At 40.4% G+C, this 24963-nt stretch overlaps 1 protein-coding gene across 1 annotated transcript in view; it reads left to right on the forward strand.

Moving 5' to 3' along the window:
- LOC144250226 (neuronal acetylcholine receptor subunit beta-3-like) overlaps positions 1–24963 on the forward strand; it is a 31508-nt gene that overhangs the window by 4969 nt on the left and 1576 nt on the right. Inside the window, exons 2-5 of the mRNA XM_077792719.1 lie at positions 10011–10162; positions 11255–11299; positions 21386–21495; positions 21856–22738. Coding sequence (XP_077648845.1) covers positions 10011–10162; positions 11255–11299; positions 21386–21495; positions 21856–22738 — 1190 coding nt within the window. The remainder of the gene's footprint in view (positions 1–10010; positions 10163–11254; positions 11300–21385; positions 21496–21855; positions 22739–24963) is intronic.

Genomic DNA, 24963 nt, shown 5'->3' on the forward strand with positions numbered 1-24963 from the left:
GGGGGCCCAGAGAGGAGGGTAGCACACGTTAAGATCTCTGCACCCTCATCCCTCAGGGAAGCGTGACATCTGGTGCACACACGCTGCTCCCCCCAGGCTGCTCACGACCTCCCCCTTGTCCCAAGCTCTGGGAGAGGGGTTTCTTAGCACAGTTTATTGTTCATCTTCAGGTAACGTTGGGCATTTCAATTCCAGTTGGTTCTCACACACCTGTATGGTATTATGTTCCTCGTGTAAGTAGCATGTGTTTTTCGTGTTATCTGTTTTAGCCTTTTTGCTGCTGTGACCAAAAGACCTGGAAAGAACAACTTTAGAGGAGGAAACATTTATTTGGGGGTCACAGTTTAAGAGATCTTAGTTCTTAGATGGACGACTCCATTCCTTGGGACCTGGCAGGAAGCAGAGCATCACTGTGGGAGAGTTTGAAGGAGGAGGAAGAGAGCAGCTTGGAACAGGGCACCAGGAGGATAAAGAGGGAGGAGGAGGAGAGATGGGGGAGAGAGAGGGAAGGAGGGAGAGAGAGGGAGAGAGAGGGAAGGAGAGAGAGGGAAGGAGAGGGAGGGAGGGAGGGAGGGAGGGAGAGGGGAGGGAAGGAGAGGGAGAGGGAGAGAAAGCAATCAGTTTAATGTTCTTCTTCAGGTATCGTTGGGCATTTCAATTCTGGTGTGTTCTCACACACCTGTATGGTAGTATGTTCCTCATATAAGCAGCATATTTTTTTGCGTGTTATCTGTTTTACGGAGAAGGAGACTGATTAGATTAAGAGTCATAATCTGATCATTTCACTTCTGAACTTTCTTGCAGGGTCTCATATGTGAGTTTGGGGGACACTCACATCTAAACCATAACAATACCTTTCTATACTGTTTAAATAGGATTTGTTGACCTCCCCAAATGACATACCGTATGTGACATATGATAAATGTCAAGTGCTGGTGGTGACCCAGGGCTTGGTCTCCCTCCTTCATAGGGAGCTCCTGAGAGGCTTCTTTCTGCCCTCTGCAGGGCCGCTTGACCTGGTGGATCCCCTCTGGCCCTTCCCACTTTACTGAGTCGGCCTGTATCTTCATGCAGCAGACTGGCTGTCTGTGCTTTATTCAAAGGCACCAGCCCCTGTCACCTCTGCCATTAGCTTTGTCACTCAGTGTGAAGGTGGAAGGTGGTGGTCAGGTGGAGGGGCTGTGCTCGTCCCTGCTGCCTGGCGAGGACTCTCTCACCAAGGGCTGTCCTCCTGGCCCTGCCCTGCCCTGTTGTAGATGCCAGGCTGGGAGCATCCTGCACATGTGTCCCTGCTGTTTACACAGATCTCAGGTGTTTGATTTTTGTCATTGTTTAAAGGCACACAGTTAGAAATGGATTTGCTGGGTCATAGGTTATGAATGTATTCAGTTTTTACAGATGAATTCAAATCATTTTTCACTACCAGAATGTTTGTAAGAAATAATATTTAAGCAGTCCAATTGCTTCACATATTTGTCTATAAATGTCAGAATTTAAAAAAAAAATCCCTCACTCTCCTTGGCTTGAAGCATGAATTCTGCTCTTCATTCTTAGGGCGGGTCATTAACACAAGCGGGAGTTTCCTGTGCTGCATTCTGTGAAAAGCTCACCCACCTATTTGCCTGTGGGCTGCTGTTAACTATTGATTATTGAGAAGATGTTTTCATTCCGCATTGTGGACATCAGCCCCGTGACTGGTAAGTTCGATTGCGGCTTGCACTGGGCACTTTTACGACGACTCCATGAAGAGTCCTTTTCTTTTACGGTTTGCTCTGTGGCTGTGTAAATCAGCCTTCGCGGCAGTCACCAGTCACCGCTATCTTCTTTGACAATGTCTCAAGATCTTCATCTCCTTTCTGTGCCTACGCCGCCCGCACCCAGGGCCAGGTAGAGGTCTGATGCTGCACCTTCTCCTGCAGCATCTCTTATGTTGCTGATTCATATTTTGTGTGTTTGTGTCTGTTTCCAGAAAGCAGGAACTATATTTATTCATCCTCTCACCATTCTTATGACTTGCTGATGTCTGTTTATTCATCCAATAAACATTCATTGGGCATCTACTATATCCTACGATAGTTCCAGGATGCAGGAATATAAGAAAGAATAAAAGAAAGTCATTCTAATAAGTTCTCATGCCAGCAAGAATCCACTAAATAAAGAATCCACTAAATATTTACTCTTTGATTTCACCCTGAGGGCTCACTCCATGTATTGGCACAAGAGCCTGCCTGATTGATGGTATGCTTTTTTTTTAAAGAAGGTAAATTTGGAAGGCAAAACCAAGATATACCAAGATGTATGTCAAAACAAAAATCATGTGTCTCTCAGTCAATCACACTTGCTGGGGTTTGAAATTCTTTAGTTATTTCTTTTCTTCTCTGAATGAAGAGAAACAATGATGTTAATTTCAATGAAACCACAATCATGGGAAGTTCCACCTAGTTTCTTTTCAGTTATTTATACTTTGGTGTGGGTGAGTTGGTCAAAATTTGGCCGACAGTGGATATTGGTTTGGGGGTGATAAGAGGGCAGAGGACACTGAGCGCATGAAGAAAGGAAAGTTCACCAGGAATAAAGAGACCAGAAGCTCAAGCCTTAGGTTCCAAAGGAGAAGTTCTTTGTCTCAAGCTGGCATTGATCGGCTCACCCCAATCCCTCATGATCCTACTCACTAGGCTTTAGAGAGTGAGTTCCCTCTAATCCCTCCATAGCTTTAGTTACCCCCCTGGATGCTCTTTCTGTTCTGATAAACAGCAGCCATAGTGAAGGGCTATTCCCCAATGAATGGCATATCTTCAACCATGGCTCTCTTTTGTATCTTCAAAGCAGCAAAAATCCAGGCATTAATGGACCACACTCTAGCTGTTGCATGGACACAAAGATCCTGAAAGTACAGGACAAATGAACTGCTGGCCATCATCCACTCCCCATTTTTATGGAGAGAGATCAATGCTTTGCTTAAGATTACATAGCTTGGAATCAGGACCAGAACTCGTGTCTCTAACTCTGGGTATAATGCCTCTCAATGTTAAATAAATATTTGTCAGATTCTTGATGTAACAAGTGACGAGCTTGGCAAGGAACTCAGCATTCAGAGCCAAGAGCAGTGTGCTCTCCTGAAGCCCTTTCCCAGCCTGCATTCCATGTGGAGGGAATAAATAACATTAGGCAAAGTGCTTTCCATCTCTGTCCCCGTTGATCGCATGCATTCTCTGGCCCTCTCTGGTCCTCCTTCTTCTTGCCCTCTGCCCATGGAGTCGCCTGTCTGGTCTCAAAGGAAATATTTTGGCCAAGAAAAATGAGGTAAAGATTAAGGAGGGAGGAGAGGAAGGAGAAGGGAAGAACAGGGATTGATAAGGGCAACAGAATTCTTCTTTACCAAAAGAGATGGTGAAAAGCTCTATTATGGAGCAAACAGCATCTACGGATGCTGCATTGGACCAAGTGTGTATTAGGGAGGAGGGCGTGAAGGGGTGAAGAACAGGACTCAAAGCAAGGAAATGTGGGGAGACCATGGTTTAATTTGAAGCAGAAACACTCCCTCCTTGTAAGCACTGTATGTCCTCTTCCAAGGAAAGGGATCACAGTGTGGTGTCCCCAACAAAGAGGCCCCCAGGAAAAGTGCTCTGTGTCAGATATCAGCCACAGAACAAGGAGATTTGAGTAGGATTACAAAAAACCATCAACCAACGCTGTGTCTTCCTAAAGACCAAACAAATGTTATTTGTGAGTTGGTTTTAGAATAGCACTCTTCCTGGTAGCTGGCTTTAAACAATAGTGGGTTGATTGGTTTCCTGCCATTATTACAAAATGCCTGAAATAATCAACTTGTAAAGATAAAATGTTTATTTTGGCTCAAATTCGGGAGATTCCACTCCATGAGAGAGTGGCACTGTTACTTGGGGCCCATGTTGGGACAGCACATGACAGCAGGAATGTGATGGGGGAAAGCCCCTTACATTTTGAACCAGTGAACAAAAGGGAAAAGTAAGGGAACACCACTTCAAGGGCATGGCCCCAGTGACCTAGAACCTTCCATGTCTTAAAGGTTCTCCACTTCCCAATAATACCACCTTGAGAACCAAACCATTAACATATGAGCCTTTGGGGGAAAACTAAGAATCCAAACTATAGCAAACAGTAAAACATTTTGAAAAATAAAATGTTAATGACAAAACAAAAAATTGGCAATACATGTTCCTAGAATTAAACATGGAATATTCTTGAAAAAATTCCTTGAGATAATTTCTATGTGGTAATGAGACCATAGTGGAGGTAACAGCCAGTTGTTCCCCTCAACGTTCAAAAAAATTATGGGCAGATAGAAATATTATTGACCTTGTAGACAGAAGACCACACCTGCCATCACTAGTGGGGTGACCTTGGGTAAGTCACTTTCCCTCCGAGTACCACCGTATCTACACTTATAAAATGAGGGACTTAGATGATCTTAGAAGTCCTTTCCAGTTTGTCTTCACTTCTTTATCATTTTTCTTTTTCTTCCTCTTCACTTTCGATGAAATTGTGAAATCCAATCTTTCCGGGAGGGGCCACTCCTCTTCTAAGATCAGTTTTGGGTTCATCAATAGATCACTGAGATACATTTTAGAACATTGGTCTTATCCAATTAATTTAAAAGATAAGTCAATTTGAGAAGATTTCATCAACACAACTTGTCAAGAATCCATTTAATCCTTAAAACAATAATTTTCCTGGAAATCCTGAGCACATCTGTGATTTTACGTTCCCTGGAGTAGTGAACCAGGATCACTGCCTCCCGGCCCCCCCCCCCCCCCCCCCCCCCCCCCGTGTCACAGAACACACCCTTTCTGACCTTAGTTGATTCGTTGTTTGTTCATGAAACATCATCAAATATTTGTTGAGGCCCTGGTTTCAGAATCAACTGTGAGAAGCCCTTGCCCTTTCTCATAATATTCTATTTTATAAGAAAGACAAACATAAATATGTCTAGGCCTACCTTCTATATCTACTGCAGCTATTTTGAAAAGGTTCAGAAACTTTGAAGATACTAGGGAGAAAGCATTAAAAACTTTGACAGTGTGTGGGGGTGATCTGTTGCTTGGGTCAGAATAGATATTTCTTAGCTATTAACGGATTTGATATATTTGGATAGGAAGTGTTCCCTCCCAAAGCTCTTGTGTTAATTCAGGAATGTTTGAAGGTGAAATGATTAGATTTTGAGAGCTCTAACCTTGTTAGTCCATCCTAGTTTGAGTGGTCCAGGTGGTAACTGTGGGCAGATAGGGCATGGCTGGAAGAGGTAAATCTCGGGGCATACCCTGGGAGGGTTCATCTTCCCTACAGCCCTTCCCCTCCTCTCCATCTGAATGTCCTGGCCATGATGAGGCAGCTGCTTTCCTCCACTGCACCCTTCAGCTGTGATGTTCTGCCTCACCTTAGGCTCAGGGGAATGGAGTTGACCCACCGTGGACTGAACCTTAGAAACCATGAACCTGATTAAACTTTCTCTCCTTGAAGTTGCTCTTGTCAGGTATTTTGATTACAGTAATGAAAATATGACTAGCACATCAGCCTAGGCTTCCATAAAAGAATACCATTAACTAGCTATCTAAATAGTAGGCATTTATTTTTCACAGTTCTGGAAGTTGGGAGTTCATGGCCAAGGTGCCAGCAAGTTCAGTTTCTGGTGAAGACCTTTTTTTTGGTTTGATAGCTGACTTCTTGCTAGGTCTCACATGGCCTTTCCTCTGTACTGCCTTAGAGGTCCTTTCTCCAACTAACAGTCACATCAGGGAATTCAGCATATGATTTTTTGGGGGACACAAATATTTAGTCACTAACAGTCAGTACAGGTTTATGTGCTTCAGATAGAAGCCTCACCATCTGACATGGAGAAAAGCAGAACCATTCTTTTTCCTTCAGATCCTGGTTTAAAAAAAAAAAAAAGCAGGACTCAAAAGTTTTCATCGAGGGGCTGGGGATGTGGCTCAAGCGGTAGCGCGCTCGCCTGGCATGCGTGCGGCCCGGGTTCGATCCTCAGCACCACATACCAACAAAGATGTTGTGTCCGCCGAGAACTAAGAAATAAATATTAAAAAAAATTCTCTCTCTCTCTCTCTCTCTCTCTCTCTCTTTCTCTCTCTCTCTCTCTCTCTCTCTCCTCTCTCACTCTCTCTTTAAAAAAAAAAAAAAGTTTTCATCGAGGGTATAGCTGTGGGATGGCAAATATGGGGGATGTCAAGATCATGATTTTAGATTTCCCTCCCAAGATGCAACTCCATGACTGTGCAATTTTCCTGCCAAGAAGGGAAATTGGGCCCTTGCTCATCTCCAATCCCCCAGATTCAGGGCTTAGGGTTGTCTTAACTGAGAAACCTGTGGATTATGATTATTTAATAGTTCTCAGCATCTCTGGAGTGTCTCCATCCATTATAAGAGGATGCCCTTAGAAAATTGTACTAATTGGGCTAAACTGGAATGCAGGGACTCCCAAGGAAATCTAGTATTTAGGGACCCCAGGAACCATTCAAGTGGTGCCTGAGGCAGGGCAGCACTCAGATGCACAGCACACTTACCAAATAGGGAATTGTTCTTCTCGAATACCAAGAAATAGGGAGATAAGAAATCCTAGACTATTAGAGATGAAGCTTCTGTCTGACTTTCTAATCTGCCATCCTACACGTGTAGCTTTAGTTAAGCTTGCAATATACTTGGGTATCAAGTCTCTAGGCATCATGTCTCATTTCCTGAGAGAAAGAAAGAGGGGCACATCAAGTTGAGTCCGTCCTCTTTAACAATCTTCCCTGTAAACCCCACCTAATGGCTTCCATTTGTGTCCTAATTGGCCACATGTGATTCATAGGCCATTCCTACCTGTAAGGGATGCTGGGAGATGAACATTTTAAGTGGCACCGTGCAACTCTGATTAAATTCAGCATCTGTTACCAAGGGAAAAGGGAGATGGCTGTTGGGCAGAGAACTAGAGTGTCCCCTGAAGTTCACGTGTTGGAAAATTAATTCCCAATGTGGCAGTGTGTTAGGAGACAGAGGCTAACAGGGGGCATTTGGGTTATGGGGCACCTTCAAGCATGAATTAATGCCATTATCAAGGGAGTAAATTCCTTACAAAAGAACAAGTTTGGTCCCATCTTGTTCCCTCTCTTTCTCTCTCATTGTGTTTCCATTCTCGGATGATGCAGCCTGAAGAATCTTGCCATATGGTAGCCCTTTGATCTTCGGCTTTCCAGCTTTCAGAACCATTAACCTAAAAATTTCTGTCCATTATAAATGACCCAGTCTCTGGAAGTCTGTTATAGCAATACAAAAAGACTAAGATGAGTGTTTTTCAAAAGATATTCTCTACCTTCAAGCAAGTGGGCTCCCTGCTGCAGGGTAAAGCTCAGATAAGGAAGACAGCTGTGTCTTCTCTGCTTCTCTCTTTTCCTGAGCAATTCAATTCTAGCCCTGACTCCCCAAATACCACCCGGCAAAACTGAAGCCAAGAAGCTAACTGCATTGTTCAAGTTTTTGTTCACTCAATAACAATCTTCTCAGCAACTACTATGTGCCCAGCAATTGTTCTAGGAGCTGGGAAAAGAGTGGTGTGGAAAAGAAGTCCCTAACATTCTGCAGCTGATATTACGCATTGTGACAGATAAAATCCAAGTAAACGAGCAGCAGAATTATGTGCTCTAATGGAAGATAAAATGCCATCAGGGGAGAAAATGGAGAGGGATTATTGGACAGCATAACCTGGAAGGACCTCTCAAAGGAGATGATTTGAGCAAAGACTAGACAAAGTGAAAGAAGGACACGAGGCTCTCTAGGGAAGAGCCTTCCCAGAGCCCAGGCATCCAGGCTTGTTCTGAAAAGAGGACATAGGTCTGGGGGACTAGGGAGCAGGGATGAGGGCGAGTGGGAGAAGATAGGGAGTACCTAGGCAGGGCCACAGCATCTGGGAGACCACGGTAAGGTAAACAGGGACATGGACAATAGGCCTCAGTGAACTTCCCTTACCTACAACTGTTCCCCTCCCCGCCCTCCTGCCCTGCCCAAAATGATCCTGCCACCAAAATTCCTATGACCTGGCCCTGCCCGCCAAAAGGGTTCTCCAAAAGTAACTACTTCCTCCATGACCTGGCTCTGCTAAGGCCTTATAAGACCCAGACCCTCCAGGTAGCCTGCTGCCATTTTCTCCCGAAGATGTGCCCCTCTGGTCCATTGAGGTCTGCCTCCATTTTCTTTATTTTCTTTTATTTTTTGTAGTTGTAGATGGACATCATGCCTCTTTTATTTCTTTATTTTTTGTGTGTGTGGTGCTGAGGATCAAACCCAGTGCCTCACACTTGCTAGGCAAGTGCTTTGCCACTGGGCTACAGCTCAGTCCCTCCTTTTTCTTTTTGTATTTTCTTTCATGTGCTTTCAGTAGGGACTTGCGATATTTCTCCTGCGTTTGAAGAGAAACTATTTACCAGAGAATGAACATAATCCTCTTCTGTTTTTTAAAAGCTCACTCTAGCTGCTGTGAAAAATGAGCTATCAAGACAGAGAACACAGAAACAATTAGGAAACAGCCCAGAAGATTTGTGAGTAGGGCGGTGCCACTGAAGATGACAGGAACTAATAAGAGTTGGAATCTATTTTGGAGGACATTAAAACTGAATGTGGGGAAGAAGAAAGCAAGAGGTGCCAGGGGTCATGTCAAGAATTTCTGTCTGAGCAAGTGAACACCTCTTCCCTCAGAAAGCTTCTGGGAATTTCCATTCCTCCCCTCCCCTTACAAGTTCCAGGAAGACTTTAGGGCTTTCAGTGATTGATGTGCTGGCAGCTGCCCAGCTGTGCTGCTCCTTAGTGCAGCCCTGGTTACTACGAACAGTCCAAGTATGGAAGTTTGAGGAGGGTTAACTTTTTAAATAAATAAGCATACCTCCCCTGTTTTCATTTTAATATGCAGCCTGTGGAGCAATCTTTGGCTGCACCTAGAACTGTTACTGTCTTAGCAACGTGCTTGTGGAAGACTCGTGCACCTAGGGAATGTGTGCTCTTTTGCTTTTCATCCAACTGACAATCTGGATTTTTCTTGGGTATATCTTTTGGGGAACTGGGGCATGTCTTAAATGCTATCCTCACCCATCATATGTGTCTCTCACTGGGAAAAAGTGATTTTCTTTGGTAAAGCATATGGTACAGAATGAGTTGCTTTAGGATATTAACAAGTGTTGAATAGACAAGGAGGCTATATTTACAAAACAACAACCAGATACAGCCTTGTTTTTCAATTTGGTGGAACAGCATTGAAAAGAAACCAAACTCATCTCTAGACTGCATTCCCAAGACATCCCTTTACTTGAGAGTTCCAATCTGAAATCAGATGTTTCTTAGGCTCTCACATAGTTGGGGGCTGAGAAAAGCATGAGAACCTGGTTGCTAATCAAGGAGGGATTTCATAATGGAGGACTTCCTGAGGAAAAAAGCAAGAAAACAAGGAAAGACCCGAGGCAAGGTGTCCAATGAAAATGTGCAAGTGCATGGAAAAAGGCCCTAATGGTCTTGCTTCACTGGTTCATTGATTCTATGTATATCAAATGAGCACCTGCTGGGGGCCAGGCACTGTTCTAGATGCTGGGTAAATGAATATGTGGAACCTGTGCCAGTCTTCATGGAGCTCCAGGGGAAGACCCTGACAACATACATAAACATATGATGACATACACATGTACATCTACAACATACACACAGTGACAACATACATACAGTACATTTTGTTTAGGGATATGAAAGAAAAAAAAGAAAACAAGCTGTCCACCCTATTAGGGGAAAATCTGTTAGCGAGAACAGCTCTGGGTAAAGTAAAAGTTCTGGTTTCAGTTGTGTGTATTTGGAGGGAGGTGGGGGTGGACACAGGGAAATGAGTTTAGTGTTTGAAGCGGCCTCTGTGGAATCAGGCTGCTTAGAAACAGGTGAAGGTTCAGGTTAGGCCAGCCGTCCTGCCCCTGAGGTTAATTCCGTTTCCCTCATGATTCTTCCAGCCGCTGCAGAATTCAGTTCAATAGCCGAAAATGAAGATGCCCTCCTCAGACATTTATTCCAAGGTTATCAGAAATGGGTTCGCCCCGTCTTAAATTCTAATGACACCATAAAAGTATACTTTGGATTGAAAATATCTCAGCTTGTAGACGTGGTGAGTAATCCTTGGCACTAAGCTAAACAAACAAACAAAAAAATGCATTCCTTATAACCTGTTTTTTTGAGTCTAAGACTCTTTTCTTTCCCTTGTCTGACATTTCAACATTAAAAATAATTTATGAAGAAAAGAAAATCTGCCCCCACGGAGCCAGTGAAATGACCCGAAGAAAGAATGTGAAGTGGTCATAGAGTGAATTTTCACTGTGACACTATTACTGTGGGACTTTAAGGCTGAGGGGTGGACGTGGTTGCTAGCTCAGGCCTTGCTCCTAGCAGCGTGGGAAGCTGGTCACAAAGGAAGGCAAAACCCAAGGATGATTTGGTGTGACCACAGCTCCTCTTTTTGTGCTCTGGGATGGCAGGGTGCTTGTTCCTGCAGGGAGACAGGGCAGTGGTGACTCTACATGGAACAAGGACCATTTCTCTCCCTGGGAAACCCCTCACCTTTCCCTCCACTCTCTGCTCATTTCCCTGTTGAACTCATACTTCTGCCATGATTATGTTCTAGAAAAATCAATGAGCTTAAACCCCAAATGCAGCAAATCATCCTGATCTGGTTCCCAAAGACTCAAAATAATCCTCCCATGTGGCACAAGTTCCCCCCTCCCCTACCTCACCCACTACAGCTGGCCTCATTCCTTCTAGAAAATCATGCAGAGTTCATGTTCAGTTGAGATAATATCTCCTTCTATTTTGTACCATTAAAATGCCTTCTGTATGTGCAATTTTATGTAAGCATTGCCACAATAAACTGCTAATTGTTTTAATAATTATTTTTCATCTCAAGCAAAATATGCCTAATATGTTAGGATCCCATGTCATTTAACTGTTCTTAAGTTGAGACTCATGAATACCCTCAAGGTAAGACTCAGGGAGTTCTTTCTTCCTCTTTTTAAATTATTTTTTTGTTCTTTTTTTTTTTTAGTTTTATAGTTTTATACATAATAGTGGGATTCATTATGGCATATTCATACATGTACATGATATAATTTGGTTACTCATAGAAAGTTCTTTCTAATGAAAAGACAAACATATAAATTTCCTTCTATTTAAATTCACAGAATCTTTTTAATTGTCCTTTTTTTAGGATGAAAAGAATCAACTGATGACAACAAATGTGTGGCTTAAACAGGTAAATCCAATTCGAGGAGTGTGTCTGCCAATCCAGTCACTGAAATTCTTTTCTATTTAGACAACCTTCCATCTGAAAAATATTTATTTTAAAAAGCATATTGAGTTCCTCAGGGAGAGATTTGGGAATGGTTGAGAAAGGTCTATTCTCTTTGTTTTCTTCTGTGAGCATTGGTGAGTGGCCCTGCATCTCCTAGGAAGGCGTCTTTCTCTGGTGTGGCTTCTGGAAGCAAAACTGTTCCATGGGGTTTGGGCAGGTGGGAGAGTGACTGCGACAGTGAGACTCGGACCTTGGTCCCTGGAGAAAAAGAAAAAGAGACACCAAGATGCAACTTTCCCCCAATCAGGGTAACTGCTACTGGATGAGAAAAGAAGTGGGGTTAAATTCACCTGTCTTCTCTGGTCCTCCATGGGAAGAATGTACTTCTAATCCCTTATTGTTCCCTAGAAAGAACTGACCACGAAATGAGGAAATAATAGAAGGCTGCCCATCATAAATTTCTGAAAAAGTGAAGCCCAAAATAAAATACCCAATATATGTTTTCCCAGTAAAACTGAAGATGTATTTTGAGTAGTTTTCCATTTTCTTCTTGAGTGATTATTCGACCATCACCTGTTTCCTAAAACCAGAGAATTCTGTTCAGAGGCGTTTGTTCTGGAACTGTCAGAATTACCTTTCAAAACCCAATCTTGCATGTTATGTGAAAGGAGAAGATATTGACATTTGTTTGATAATAGCTGATAACTTTAGTTTAATTGCTTATTTTTTTTTATTTTTGTTTTGTTCACAAATATTTTTTAATGAACATCCAGATGTTGCCTAATCCATCCAGAGGTTTTAAATATTCCACATGGGGATATCTTAAATATCTGACTTAATTGTAACATACATAAGTAATACTTTTCATTTGCTTATATTGAAATAAATTAGTTACCTATTCAAGATTTGTAGATATTGTTCAGTTCTTCCTGCTAATGGATTATAAGGAAAAATGTGTAAAGAAAACTGAAGAGAAGATTACCTAAGTTTTATTTTTCCCACTCCCAAAACATTAATCAGACTTAGAGAATTAATATGCTTGTTACCACTTTCTCTTCCTCATTCCTTAATTGATACATACATGAGCAAATTATGAAATGAATCTGCATAGTATTTTATTTGCAAATAAAAATAAATATCCATAAGAAAATACTAAGCTGGGAATGTATATGTATAAATACAATTTAAACAAACATATCTTGTTATATACCTATCTTATTTCTCTGTGAATTATCTCACTTTTGCAGTTTAGAAGCTGCAGAATTTAGAATTATTTGGAGTCGATAAAGACCAATAAGAAGTTCTATATTTGAGCTTGCAGGAGAGAGAGAAAACCGACACTTTTAAAATATAGTGTACATTTTAAAGTGTAAAGGCTTAGGAAGTTAACAGAAAAAGAAGGCATTTGACCTCAGCTTACATGTGATTTTTATACCTTGTTTTTTTTCTTAAGGCTATGAGGGTAAAGAAAGATGAAGGATAAAAAATGGCATAGAATACTGGCCATAGAGCTCAGTAGCAAAGTACTCGCCTAACATATGAGAGGCCCTGGGGTTCAATCCCCTGTATCACAAATAATAATAACAATAAAACAAAATTTATGCTTAAACAAACTGCTATCATTGGTGTTTTTTGCAGATTTCCATTCTGGCGCAGCTAATAATAATAACTAAGATTTACTGAGTGATTAAGTTCTCAAGCACCATGCTGAGTGTGTCATGGGAATGATCTCATTTGATTCCCTACTTTCTACTTTCTAGTTTTATTACTCTCCCTACTCTCTATTATTTTCCTACTGAGCATTAGGAACTTGAAGAGACTTGTCCCAGGTCACACATTGCTCAGTGAAGTCTGGCTTTTATAAAGGACTCATTCCCTTATCTTAGACTGAATGGAACAGACAGAGGTGTCCTGTCTTCCTCTCAGTGCCGTTCCTGTCTTCTCCTTTCTTAATCCTGGTCTTCAAAACTTTTGATCCTTCAACCTCCAGGACATCTGTCTAAGGGAGCTGGTATAGAAGGATATTTAGGAGAAAATATTCATTCCATCTTCCATTTGTTCAACAGTATTTAAGAGTATGTCGTATAATCTCCACTAAGTACTAGGCACTTTGCTAACTAACTCCCAAGACAAATGCTGCCTTCAAGGAGAAAAAAAAAAACATTAGTATGCAAAAAATATTTAATTAATAATGATAATGACATCTATAATATGATAAATACCAAAAAAGAAGTACATATAAGGTTTTTTTGTATGTACTTGTTGCAATACAAGTACATATAATGTATATGTCTGTGGCAATACAAAAATGACAGTGAGACAGGGAGAAAGCCAAGGAAAATTCCAAGAGGAAAAGATACTTAATTTGGGTCTTTCAGGACAAACAGAAGTTCTGCAAACCTAAAAGGTAGAGAAGTTGTGAACCCCACATAGTATGCCCAGTAACAGGACTTTCCAAAACTACTACACCCAAGCCAACCTACTGGAAACTCTTTGCATTGATCCCAGAGTACCTCAGTCAAAATGAAGACGTAAGGGCTCAGTTTCTCCTCTTTCCTCATTTCCTTCCCACATACTGACCAATGCTTGCTTGCTTTCTTTTCGGTAATGGGATTGAGCCCAGGGACGCTTAACCACTGAGGCACGTCCTCAGTCTCCTCCCCCTTTTTTATATTTTATGGAGAGACAGGGTCTCTCTGAGTTGCTTAAGGCCTTGCTAAATTGGTGAGGCTGGCTTTGAACTCATGATCCTTCTGCCTCAGGCTCCTGAGCCACTGGGATTACAGGCATGTGCCACTGTGCCTGGCCTGACCAATGCTTTCTAATTCATAGCCACAGAGAATAAAATTCTACATATGTGAAACAAAGCATGTTCCATTGTAGCATACAAAACTGACATGCTTGGGGCTTTTTTGTTTGTTTGTTTGTTTGTTTCTGTACCTAATCCTCTCATCTGATTCTCTGTTTTCATAATTCTTCTATGGTATATATTTAAACATTCCTTTTCTATCCTCTCAGCCAAAGGTGTTTATAAAGCACAAATATAGTGACATCCAGAGAAAGCCTATTTTTATTTTATTGATTTTATTTTGCAAACTTGTTTGTCTTGCTTCTTTGTACTTCCAGAGAGTAACCAAAACCCTATAAACCATAAATATATTATTAATATTGACTACATGAGAAAGGTCTTAGTGCCCTAGCACCCTCAGATTCTATACCACCATGTTCAAGGTTAGGAAAACAGCACTGTAAGCATCTTAAAGGAAATGGAAGAAATCACCTTTTGTTTTAGTCAGCTTCTTCACTGCTGTGACTAAAGAACCCAACCAAAACAATTGGAGAGTAGGAAATGTTTATTCGGAGGCTTACAGTTTCAAAGGTCTCAATCCATTCCTTGGGGCTCAAGGTGAGGTAGGACATCATGGCGGAAGAGTGTGGCAGAGGAAAACAGCTCACTTGGTGATCAGGAAACAGGGAGAAACTCCACTCTCCAGATACGAATATATATCCCATTACCCTGTCCCCAAGTCCCACCTCCTCCAGCCACACCCTACCACTCCAGTTACCACTCAGTTAATCCCTACCAGGGGATTAATTCACTGATTGGGTTAAAACTCTTACAACCCAATCATTTCTCCTCTGAGCCTTCTTGCATTGTCTCACCTATGAGCTTTTGGGGGACACCTCACATCTAAACCATAACACCTTTTTTTCTAGTGACACAAGGGTAGAACTCTTTGACCTCCATGTTATCATGAATAATCACTATGACAGTGAATGTCAGTGAGCTTTCACTTAGAGCCTACTATGTGCTGAGTGGTATGTGCTATACTTGAATACAAGTAGCAGCACAGTAGGTGCATTCACATCAACATCACCACAAATATGAGGAATGCATCCTACTACAACCCTACGTAACAGTCACTATGTTCCAGAACTGGGGGCCAAATTGAGCTGGGACAGCACTGTAGTCCTCGGGTTCCAGTTACTGTGACATCATTGCAAAGAATTTGAGTGAAACATAAAGTCATAAGCAAAAGTTTAATAGAGAAAGTGAGAAGCGAAGGTAATGTACAGCATATGAACTGCACACCCACCTTGAAGAAAGGAGTGTATGGTGCTCACAGGCTGGAGTTTTTAAGGAAACTGAGTCCTTGGTTCCAGCCTCGATTTCCCTGTCCCCCCTTATTTAGCTTATTACCCTTTGGATAGCTCCCAGCAAGCTTTCTTTGTGAGGGTCTCAATATTCTGGTAGACAGGATGGTTGTGGCATAGTTTACATAATAAGGGAAGGTTCCAGTAACTTGGTTGCAAGAGATAATGATGACATTTTCTGAAAAAAAAAAAAAAATAGTGGCCCCTGAGGGGTTATAATTAGCTGTAGATGGTGTGTGGGGAATGTTTCCATATACCAGAAACCACTTCTCAGATGCTCATCTGTTTCAGTTAAGGTCACCAGGATTTTAAGTAATAATTCCCTCCAGGGTTTATAATTCTATACAGTTTGCGGAAGACTAGACATTCAGATCTCATTCCCAAATGCTTGCCCAGTTACATTCCCCACTGTTTCAGTTTTATGATTCCTGGATTTTTCTTGGTGCATAGGCCTGATATCTATCCTTCATCATCCTTTCCCTCTACCCACTTATTCGTGGCCAACTAATCTACCTAACAACCAGGTGATAAGAATCTTTCAGCATCATTATAATCTATGAGACCACTGTCACATATATAGTCTGTCATTGACCAAAATGTGGTATGTGACCCATGACTTAATTTGCTTATTTTTACCTTTTAGTCTTAGTATTACAGGAAGAATCATTTGAGGAATTTATTTACAGTAAAAACATCTTATGATTTCAACTTAAATAAAAATTGGTTTTGCATTGTGGTAATAGGCATTTATGAGTGATATTCTAGGTAATATATGTCAAAAAAGACAATTTTAAGAGAATATGGACTTGATATGAGTTTGAAATTGCACTTTTCCAAGTTAAGAAACCTAGACTTGGAATATTTTTCCTTTTTTAAAAAAATTTCTTAGTCATGGATTAACTTTTGATATTTTGCTCGGATACAGTCTGTCTTCTTTGCTTCCTGCAAAACGACAGCTCTCAAACCAGGAACGTCTGCAACATGGAGCTGATGTTTGTGAAGGGCTTTGAGAGTCTTAGTTAGAACATGCTACACAAACATGGGATATTATTTCTAATCTTTTAGTATAAAAAGAGAGGGACAGGAGGTTAATCTCCAGTTGCAGTCAGGGCTTTAGAGAAATGACCAGAAATATCCCACAGCTCCTAAGAGCACAAGATAGAGGATTTGGATTTTGAATCCTCAGCTGGCTGCTGGCTACAGCACTCCCTGTAATGTGTACTGTTTTCCACCCACAATCATCCTGGGGTTTGGGACCCAGCCCATGGTAAGTGCTCAATCTGGTAGAAACTGGTTGCCTCCCACCCCCATGGGCATCTCAGGAATGAACTCAGTGCTGGTTATGAAAGGTCACCAAGGTTGTGAGGAATATCTCCCTCAACCCTGCACTACAGCATAAAGGGTAAAGATTAGTGATTTGTCTAAATTGTATAAATAGCAAAGGTTAATCCAGATGTGCAACTCAGAGTTTTAAATTCTAATTCAGTGTGCTTCCTGTTTTAAGTATACCAAAGTAAGTAGCATTAACCAAAGTCCCACCTAGCCCCCTTTTCTATATGGTTAGGAATGCAGCCTGATCGCACTATAGATCTCTTCATATCCCCAAGGATTCATACACATCATTCATTCATTCATTCATTCATTCATTCATTCATTCATTCATTCCTCTATATCAGCTTTCACATAGGCTATTCCACCTACAGCCAATCTTCTGCCTGCCCCACACCACCACCTAGTGCTCTGACTGCTTCTCACCTTTCATATCTCAGTTGAAATGTCACCTCATCAGAATTACTTGCCCTATCTACTCCTTTGTTCTGTACCATGCGCCCAATCCATCTGCTCCATAACAACAAGGGTATTATGTGTTAGTTTGCTTTTTTATTTTCTGAATCAGACCCTGGCCAGGAGTACATTACAGCAGGTACAAGCACAGTGCTCAGTGCTGGGGAAGCTTTGCATATTTGTTAAATAAATGAATTCCTCAAAAACCGTGAGTCCCATCCACATTATCCCTGGCCACAGCTGCTAATCCTACTGTTGGAAGTCAGGTAAGCAAGATTAATCTTTCTGGCTTAGAAATCTCTCCCCCTGAGGTCTGCCCCAGTTCCCTTAGAACAATTTGTAGAATTGGTATTTGTTTGCTGCAGTTTGCAACAAAGCAGAAACCTTAGAATTTTTGCCATTCTCTCTCCTGCTTTTCAGGGAAGAGCTGGGTGTAGGTAAAAATCCATGTGTCTGTAGAAGGAAGCAAAGTGGATCTGAGAACAAGACAATTTCATTTCCAGCAATCTTTATGCCCCAAACAGAGGACTGTAGGTTGGTCTCATTAGCTGTGTTCAGTCATGTTATTTTTTTTAAAGATGGGCCTAGAGTATAAAAGCACAGCTCTGGCCAAACTCCCCAAGCTTAGCTGTCTCTGGTGTTCTTGGCTGTGTGCTGCAGCTTGATAACCACTCAGCTTCTTCCTAGGATCAACTGAGAACCTCTTACTTGCAAGAGAAAGGGAACCTAATCCAAATTAGCATCAGCATATAGAAAGTTTACTGGCTCTTCCACTTCCATTCTGTTCACCCAATGCTGCTGAGTTGAGAGTGGGACAAGGTGGTTCCCTACAATGAAAGGGGTCTTCTTACCAGAGTGACAAATGACTGGGAGGTGGCAAACATAGCACGTGTCCATTGTGAGGAAATCTTTGCAAATGAAATATTTGATAAAGAGCTTTTATCCAGAACGTATAAAGAAGACTAAAAATGCAGTAATAAGAAAATAAACAACCCAAGTAAAAAAATATGCAAAAGATTTGACCTTAAATAAGATACATGAACAGTAAATAAGGAAATTGCATTTTAAAAACTACTAAGAGGGCTGGGGATGTGGCTCAGCGGTAGAACACTAGCCTCATACATGAGAGGCACTGGATTCAATCCTCAGCATCACATAAAAATAAATAAGTAAAATAAAGGTAAAATAAATAAATAAAAACTACTAAGAGACACCATTCACATCTATTTAAATATGGAGAAACTTAACAATGTGATGATAGCAAGTGCTGGAGAAGATGAAAACAACTGGAACTTCCATACACGGCTAGTGGGAATGAAAAATAACTCCTCCATTCTGGAAAGCTGGCTGTATGGTGTAAAATTAAACAGATAGTTACTCTATCGTTAAGTAGATAGTTACTCTATTGTTACAGAACTGGGGACTTCTGAGAAACTGAGGCAGCATGAAGATCCCCCCCTTCAAACACTAATTCTTTTTTTGGGGGGGTGGGGAGGTTACTGAAGAGTGAACTCAGGGGCACTGAGCCACTGAGCCACATCCCCAGCCCTATTTCGTATTTTAGTTAGAGACATTGAATTGCTTATCGCCTGACTTTTGAACTCGCAACCCTCCTGCCTTAGCCTCCTGAGCCGCTGGGATTATAGGCATGCACCATCAAACCCTAATTCTTGAGATCAAGTCAGAAAGATTTCAGACACGTCACTCAGAGTCACAGGAATGGGTTTATTGAAGCGATAGGAAAAGGGAAAGGGGTCCCTCTTAAGGGAGAGTGTGGGTCCTCTCAGAGAGGAGAGAGCCAGTGTGTCTCTCCTGCACTCCAGTTTTATTGGGGATCCCAGAGAGGTTTTCCAGAGATCCCACCTAGGTCCACCTCCAGACTTTTGACTGACAGCAAGATGACATCAGACTTTCGAGTACCCACTGCCGTCACAACTTTAGGTCACTTTGTCCCGTGCTGACCACTTCTAATTGAATTCTAACCATATATTCTTCTGATTTTATGGTTAGAAGGAATTATCCTTATCTTCCTGAGTTTTGAAATCTGGTCTATGAAAAGGGTCACAAAATCTTCCTGCCTCACTGTAACTTGGGTTCCTTATATCAATATTATTTTGGGCCTGCATTTCTCCTACAGGTAACAGGTAGTTTGCTGAGGAATGTGACATAGGCTGTTCATTGAGGCCAATCAGGGCAACCGGTAAATTGTTTCTTAGTAAAAAAGCATATGGGGGTCAGCCCAGTGGGCCCTTTTTATAGAATTATTTCCGTAACCTTGTGTTCTCACCATTCTCACCTGTCTGTCCCCTAACACTATGACCCAGCCATCCTATCTTATTGACCCAAGAGAAATAAGAATTTATTTAACCCCCCAAATGTATTAAACATTAACAATGGCTTTATTTACAATCATCAAAACCTTGAAAGAATCCAAATATCCTATTGGTGAAGGGATAAAGTGTGGTACATTCATACAATGCAATACTGCTCACTCATAAAAATGAAGAAACCACTGCCAAGACGGCATAGAGGACTCCAAATGCACTGCTAAATAGAGGTCAGGATCGACAAGCTGCATGATTTCATTTGTAGGACATGTTGGAAAAGGTAAAATTATAGAGACAGGAAAATCAACAACTGCCAGGTAAATAGAGAATCCTTAGAGCACCAAGTGCACATGGTAATACTTTAAATTGTCAACCTATGTAAGAATGATAAAAGTATTTTTTTTTCTTATGCTTTAGATTTTAGCTTTTAAAAGGCTTCTGTCTTAGATCAAATTTTGTTTAAGATAGTGTTTCATCTGGAATTTACAGTTCCATCACTTTACAGGCATCATGCATATTTCAGTATTTTACCTCCTAGTGGAGTCATCCATCTGCCAGCTCTTGACTTTTTAATGGCAAAGTTGGCATCAAAGGGCTCCAGGAAGCATCCACGCTGGGCACTCCCTTCTAACTCTTGGAAATGTCAGTTAACATTATTCTACATGGTTACTCAACTATCCTCATGAGAGACAATGGAATGGAAGACTTTAATTTTCAGGTCAGATTTCATAAGAGTCTGGATCCAAAATTTTAACATAAAAGTTCACTTCTGCAGTAACTGGGTCATCCATATATCATCCTCATTTGTGCCCTTCCCCTTTTCTTCCTCCACCTCCTCCTTCTTCTTTGTATAACAAAATAATTTGTATTTCAGCACAAAAATACTCCAGGCATAACTACATTAGAAGGCACAATGAAGTACCAAAATGCTTGCAACTTCTAAAAAGGATGTTTTCATTTACAGACGTAAGACAGGCAAATATTTTTTTTACACATCAGAAGAAATCCAAGTTTAGAATTTATGGGGATATCAAAATAAAAACTAGAGTATTCAGTATTTATAAGAGACATGCAAAAAATACTTAACATACAACATATTCTTGACTTTCATAATGCAGTCAATTAATAGTTAAGTTTTTTTGATCTGGTTCCAACAGCCCTATAAAACATGCTAAATAATTTCTTCTGTATGAAGAGAAAAATGTAAGCATATGGAGGATAACAATATTAGGCATATAAATTTAAACCATAATTAGGAGTTGCAAAATAAACTCAGATTTAACCATGCTAGGAATTGAACACAGAGTACATGTTGTGCTCTACCAATGAGCTACACCCATCCCTCTGGATATTTCATATTAAAATAATATGTGGATGGTAATCCAAGACTCTTGAGTGATGTTCACTTATGATCGAGAGATGACAACCTCACTGGATCAGCCCTCCCAAAATAAACTGAATTATATCTATCATTGCTTTTCTTTTGTTTGTTTCTTAAGAGAAAATAGGCTGAAAAGATACTTTAGGAATCAGTGGCATTTGTTGTTAAACCTCTTCATTGTGAGGCAAATCTGGTGATTTTGAAATCAACAAGGAGACAAGATGTGGGCCTAGATGAGATCAGTTGTATTCCAGATTTCCAGGCAGGGTTATAAGGTCTAACCTGGTGAATTTCCCATTCTTAACAAAATAATGGATTGGCAAATTAACAGAAACTTAAATATCCTAATGTCTAACATGAATTTTCAGAATAAAATTACAATAAACTCATTTCCTACAGGAATGGACAGACCACAAATTATGCTGGAATCCTGATGAATATGGTGGAATTCATTCAATCAAAGTTCCATCAGAATCTCTCTGGCTTCCTGATATAGTTCTCTTTGAAAAGTAAGTATTACAGAAGAAGGTCACATTGGATATATTAACACTGGTATAGAAAAGTCTGGGGCAAAAACATAAGCAACAAATGCAAAAGAGAAGAAGAAAAAGAGAAGCCTGGGGCAGAATAATCAAGAGAAATTCACGGGTTTCACAAAATAATTGTTTCTTTTTAAAACAGTGTTTAACATTGTAGTAAGAAAGTAATAAAAGCAAAGTAGTACTGTGTTGGAGGGGAAAAAACTCAAACTCAAAGGTGTTCAACTAACTTAAAAACTAATTAACTAGTAGGAATATAATAATGGTAACTAATAAACTAAAGAACTAATAAGTGCTCAACTAACTAACGTGAACCTACTTTTATGACAGTGCGGATGGACGTTTTGAAGGCTCCCTCATGACCAAGGTCATAGTAAAATCGAATGGAACCGTCATTTGGACCCCTCCCGCCAGTTATAAAAGTTCATGCACCATGGATGTTACATTTTTCCCATTTGACCAGCAGAATTGTTCAATGAAGTTTGGATCCTGGACTTATGATGGTACCATGGTTGACCTTATTTTGATAAATGAAAATGTTGACAGAAAAGACTTCTTTGATAATGGAGAATGGGAAATACTAAATGCAAGAGGAATGAAGGGAAACAGAAGAGATGGTTTATATTCCTATCCATTCATTACTTATTCTTTCGTCCTGAGACGCCTGCCTTTATTTTACACTCTCTTTCTGATAATCCCCTGCCTGGGTCTGTCTTTTCTAACAGTTCTTGTGTTCTATTTACCTTCCGATGAAGGTGAAAAACTTTCATTATCAACATCTGTTTTGGTTTCTCTGACAGTTTTTCTTTTAGTAATTGAAGAAATAATTCCATCTTCTTCAAAAGTCATTCCACTCATTGGAGAATACCTTTTGTTCATTATGATTTTCGTTACCCTGTCCATTATTGTTACTGTTTTTGTAATTAATGTTCACCACAGATCTTCTTCGACTTACCATCCCATGGCCCCTTGGGTGAAGAGGCTATTTCTGCAAAAACTTCCTAAATTACTCTGCATGAAGGACCATGTGGATCGCTACTCTTTCCCAGATAAAGATGAGAGTAAACCAGTAGTAAAAGGTAAAGCCCTGGAAAAAAAGAAACAGAAGCAGCTTAGCAATGGAGAAAAAGTTCTGGTTGCTTTTCTGGAAAAAGCTGCAGAGTCCATTAGATACATTTCAAGACATGTGAAGAAAGAACATTTTATCAGCCAGGTGAGTAAACTGTAGTTACAATAATGCTGCCGTTGATGGGGCTGGGGTTGTGGCTCAGTGGTAGAGTGCTCACCTAGTATGCATAAGGCACTGGGTTCGATCCTCAGCATCACATAAATATAGAATAAAGATATTGTGTCAACCTAAAACTAAAAAATAACCATTTTTTTTTAAAAAAACAATGCTGCCATTGAGTTGTGCAAAAGGCTACTATTTCAACTTTTATTTGCAACACAATGCTGTCACTGCTTAAAATGTGACATTATTATTTATCATCCTTACATGCACAAATTTTAAAACAAATCCTGACATACAATAGGGATCTTAGTAGACTAAGCATGATTCCTTATAATTCCTCAATTCTATTTTAAATAATTAAATCATGCTTTTTCAAATGGATATCCTGGTGTCTGGTCATTTCTCTCTCATTTTTCATGAGATGTTAGATGTTTTCATATATAGTATTTAAGGGGGGGAGCCAGAAAGAATAAAATTTAAAATTAACATAAAATTTAGTAATTAGCTATTTTGTTGAGGGAAGAGTATCTTGTTATATAGTATACAGATTTAAAAGAAAAAGTATAAAACAATGTGGTGGCAAATATTCTAGTCCCAGCTACTCAAGAGGCTGAGGCAGGGTGACTACTTGAGCCCAGGAGTAGGAGACCAGTCTGGGTGACACAGTGAGACTCTACCTCAAAAAAAAAAAAAGTAGATTTCAAACTCAAAATCATGCTAGACTCAGATCCTACACCCATGCTGTATGACTCAACTTCAAACAGGTAAACAGATTACTCAACTGTAGCTTCTGTTTTCTAAAACCTACCTTAAAGAGTATGATGAAGAATAAATGAAAGAAAGTGTAAATTATGCAATGTGTGCCCAGCATATGTGGTTAAACAAGTCCCATCTTTATACCAATTTATAGGGTTCAATTATTGTATTCTAAAATTGGTGAAAATTAATGCCAAGATCCTGGCCCCATAAATAAGCTTACAGAACTTTTTTTTGGAAATATTCTTCTATATTTTATCTTGCCTACACAGACCTTTCCTTCACTGCTTGTCACATTTTTCATCTACTTGAAAACTTTTTTTTAAATGATGGAAAAATTACTGCTGCTACAAAACAAGCATTTTTGGCTATTAAGTAGGAGTTTTGTGTGCCTTTTCTTTATATCATTAAAAAATACTATTGCAAAGATTTAAATAGTTTTTTAAAATTATAAAAATGACATGTGATTACTATTGGGAATTTGGAAAATTCAGAATAATGCAGACAAGAGGAGTAAAATTTTAATACAGAGCTTGGAGTTGGGTAGATTCTTTGTCTTAAAATTCAAAGAATGAGATTCACGGATAGCAACAGGCAAAAGCAAAGTAAAAGAATGTATTAAAGCTAAGAGAAGCTAAGTTCCTGTGACTGGAAGGGGACCCCAGAGGGTTGCTAGTGAATGGCTACTGTCCAGGGATTTATATGGATCTAGAGGTTTAAGGAAGTCAGCTCCTGGCCCAATCCTAGATAAGGCACTCAGTGTCCACAAGGTATTCATGCAGGCTTCAGTCTGATCAAAGTATTGATCAGGCATTTTCCTTCTTTGAAGAGGCTGTGCACTCCAGGTCACGTTGGTACTGATTTAAGAATAGCCTTTTTGCAAGTTTCTGAGCAAAAACCTGCAGCTGTTTGTGCTCTGCTGCACAGAAAGTTGCCCAGGGGCCCATTTCCCTGTTTGCCTAGCTTTATCTTTTCCTCCTGACTTCAAAGTCATTAATGATCCCAGCACTTTTAAAAGGTTGACATTTTAAATATTATAATGTATCTTCTTTGAGTGCATTTTCCCCAAGGTCTTGTTTCTTAACCTCTGTAAGCTCGGAATACATTTCAGTTCAATGCCAGTAGCTTCCTGCAGTAGCAATCTGTGTTCTGGCTCCCCTCTTACATGGCAGGCCGGCTTCCTGTTCTATTCCATTTTTACAGAATCCCATATACACTTGCTCCTCAACTAACAATGGGGTTGCATTCCAATAAACTCATCATAAGTTGAAAATATCATAAATCGTAAATGCATTGAATCTAACTAACCTATCAGACGTCAGAGCTCTGGTTGGTTGTCCCCCTACGCCAAACTGCCAACCTAACTGTGGAGCTGACTAGGGGCTGCAGCTGATGTTAGCCTGTAAGGAATAATAATAAAGGAGACACAGACAGGGTGCAGAGGCAGGGAA

The sequence above is a fragment of the Urocitellus parryii genome, chromosome 14, assembly GCF_045843805.1.
Source record: "Urocitellus parryii isolate mUroPar1 chromosome 14, mUroPar1.hap1, whole genome shotgun sequence".
NCBI classification, from domain to species: Eukaryota; Metazoa; Chordata; class Mammalia; order Rodentia; family Sciuridae; genus Urocitellus; species Urocitellus parryii.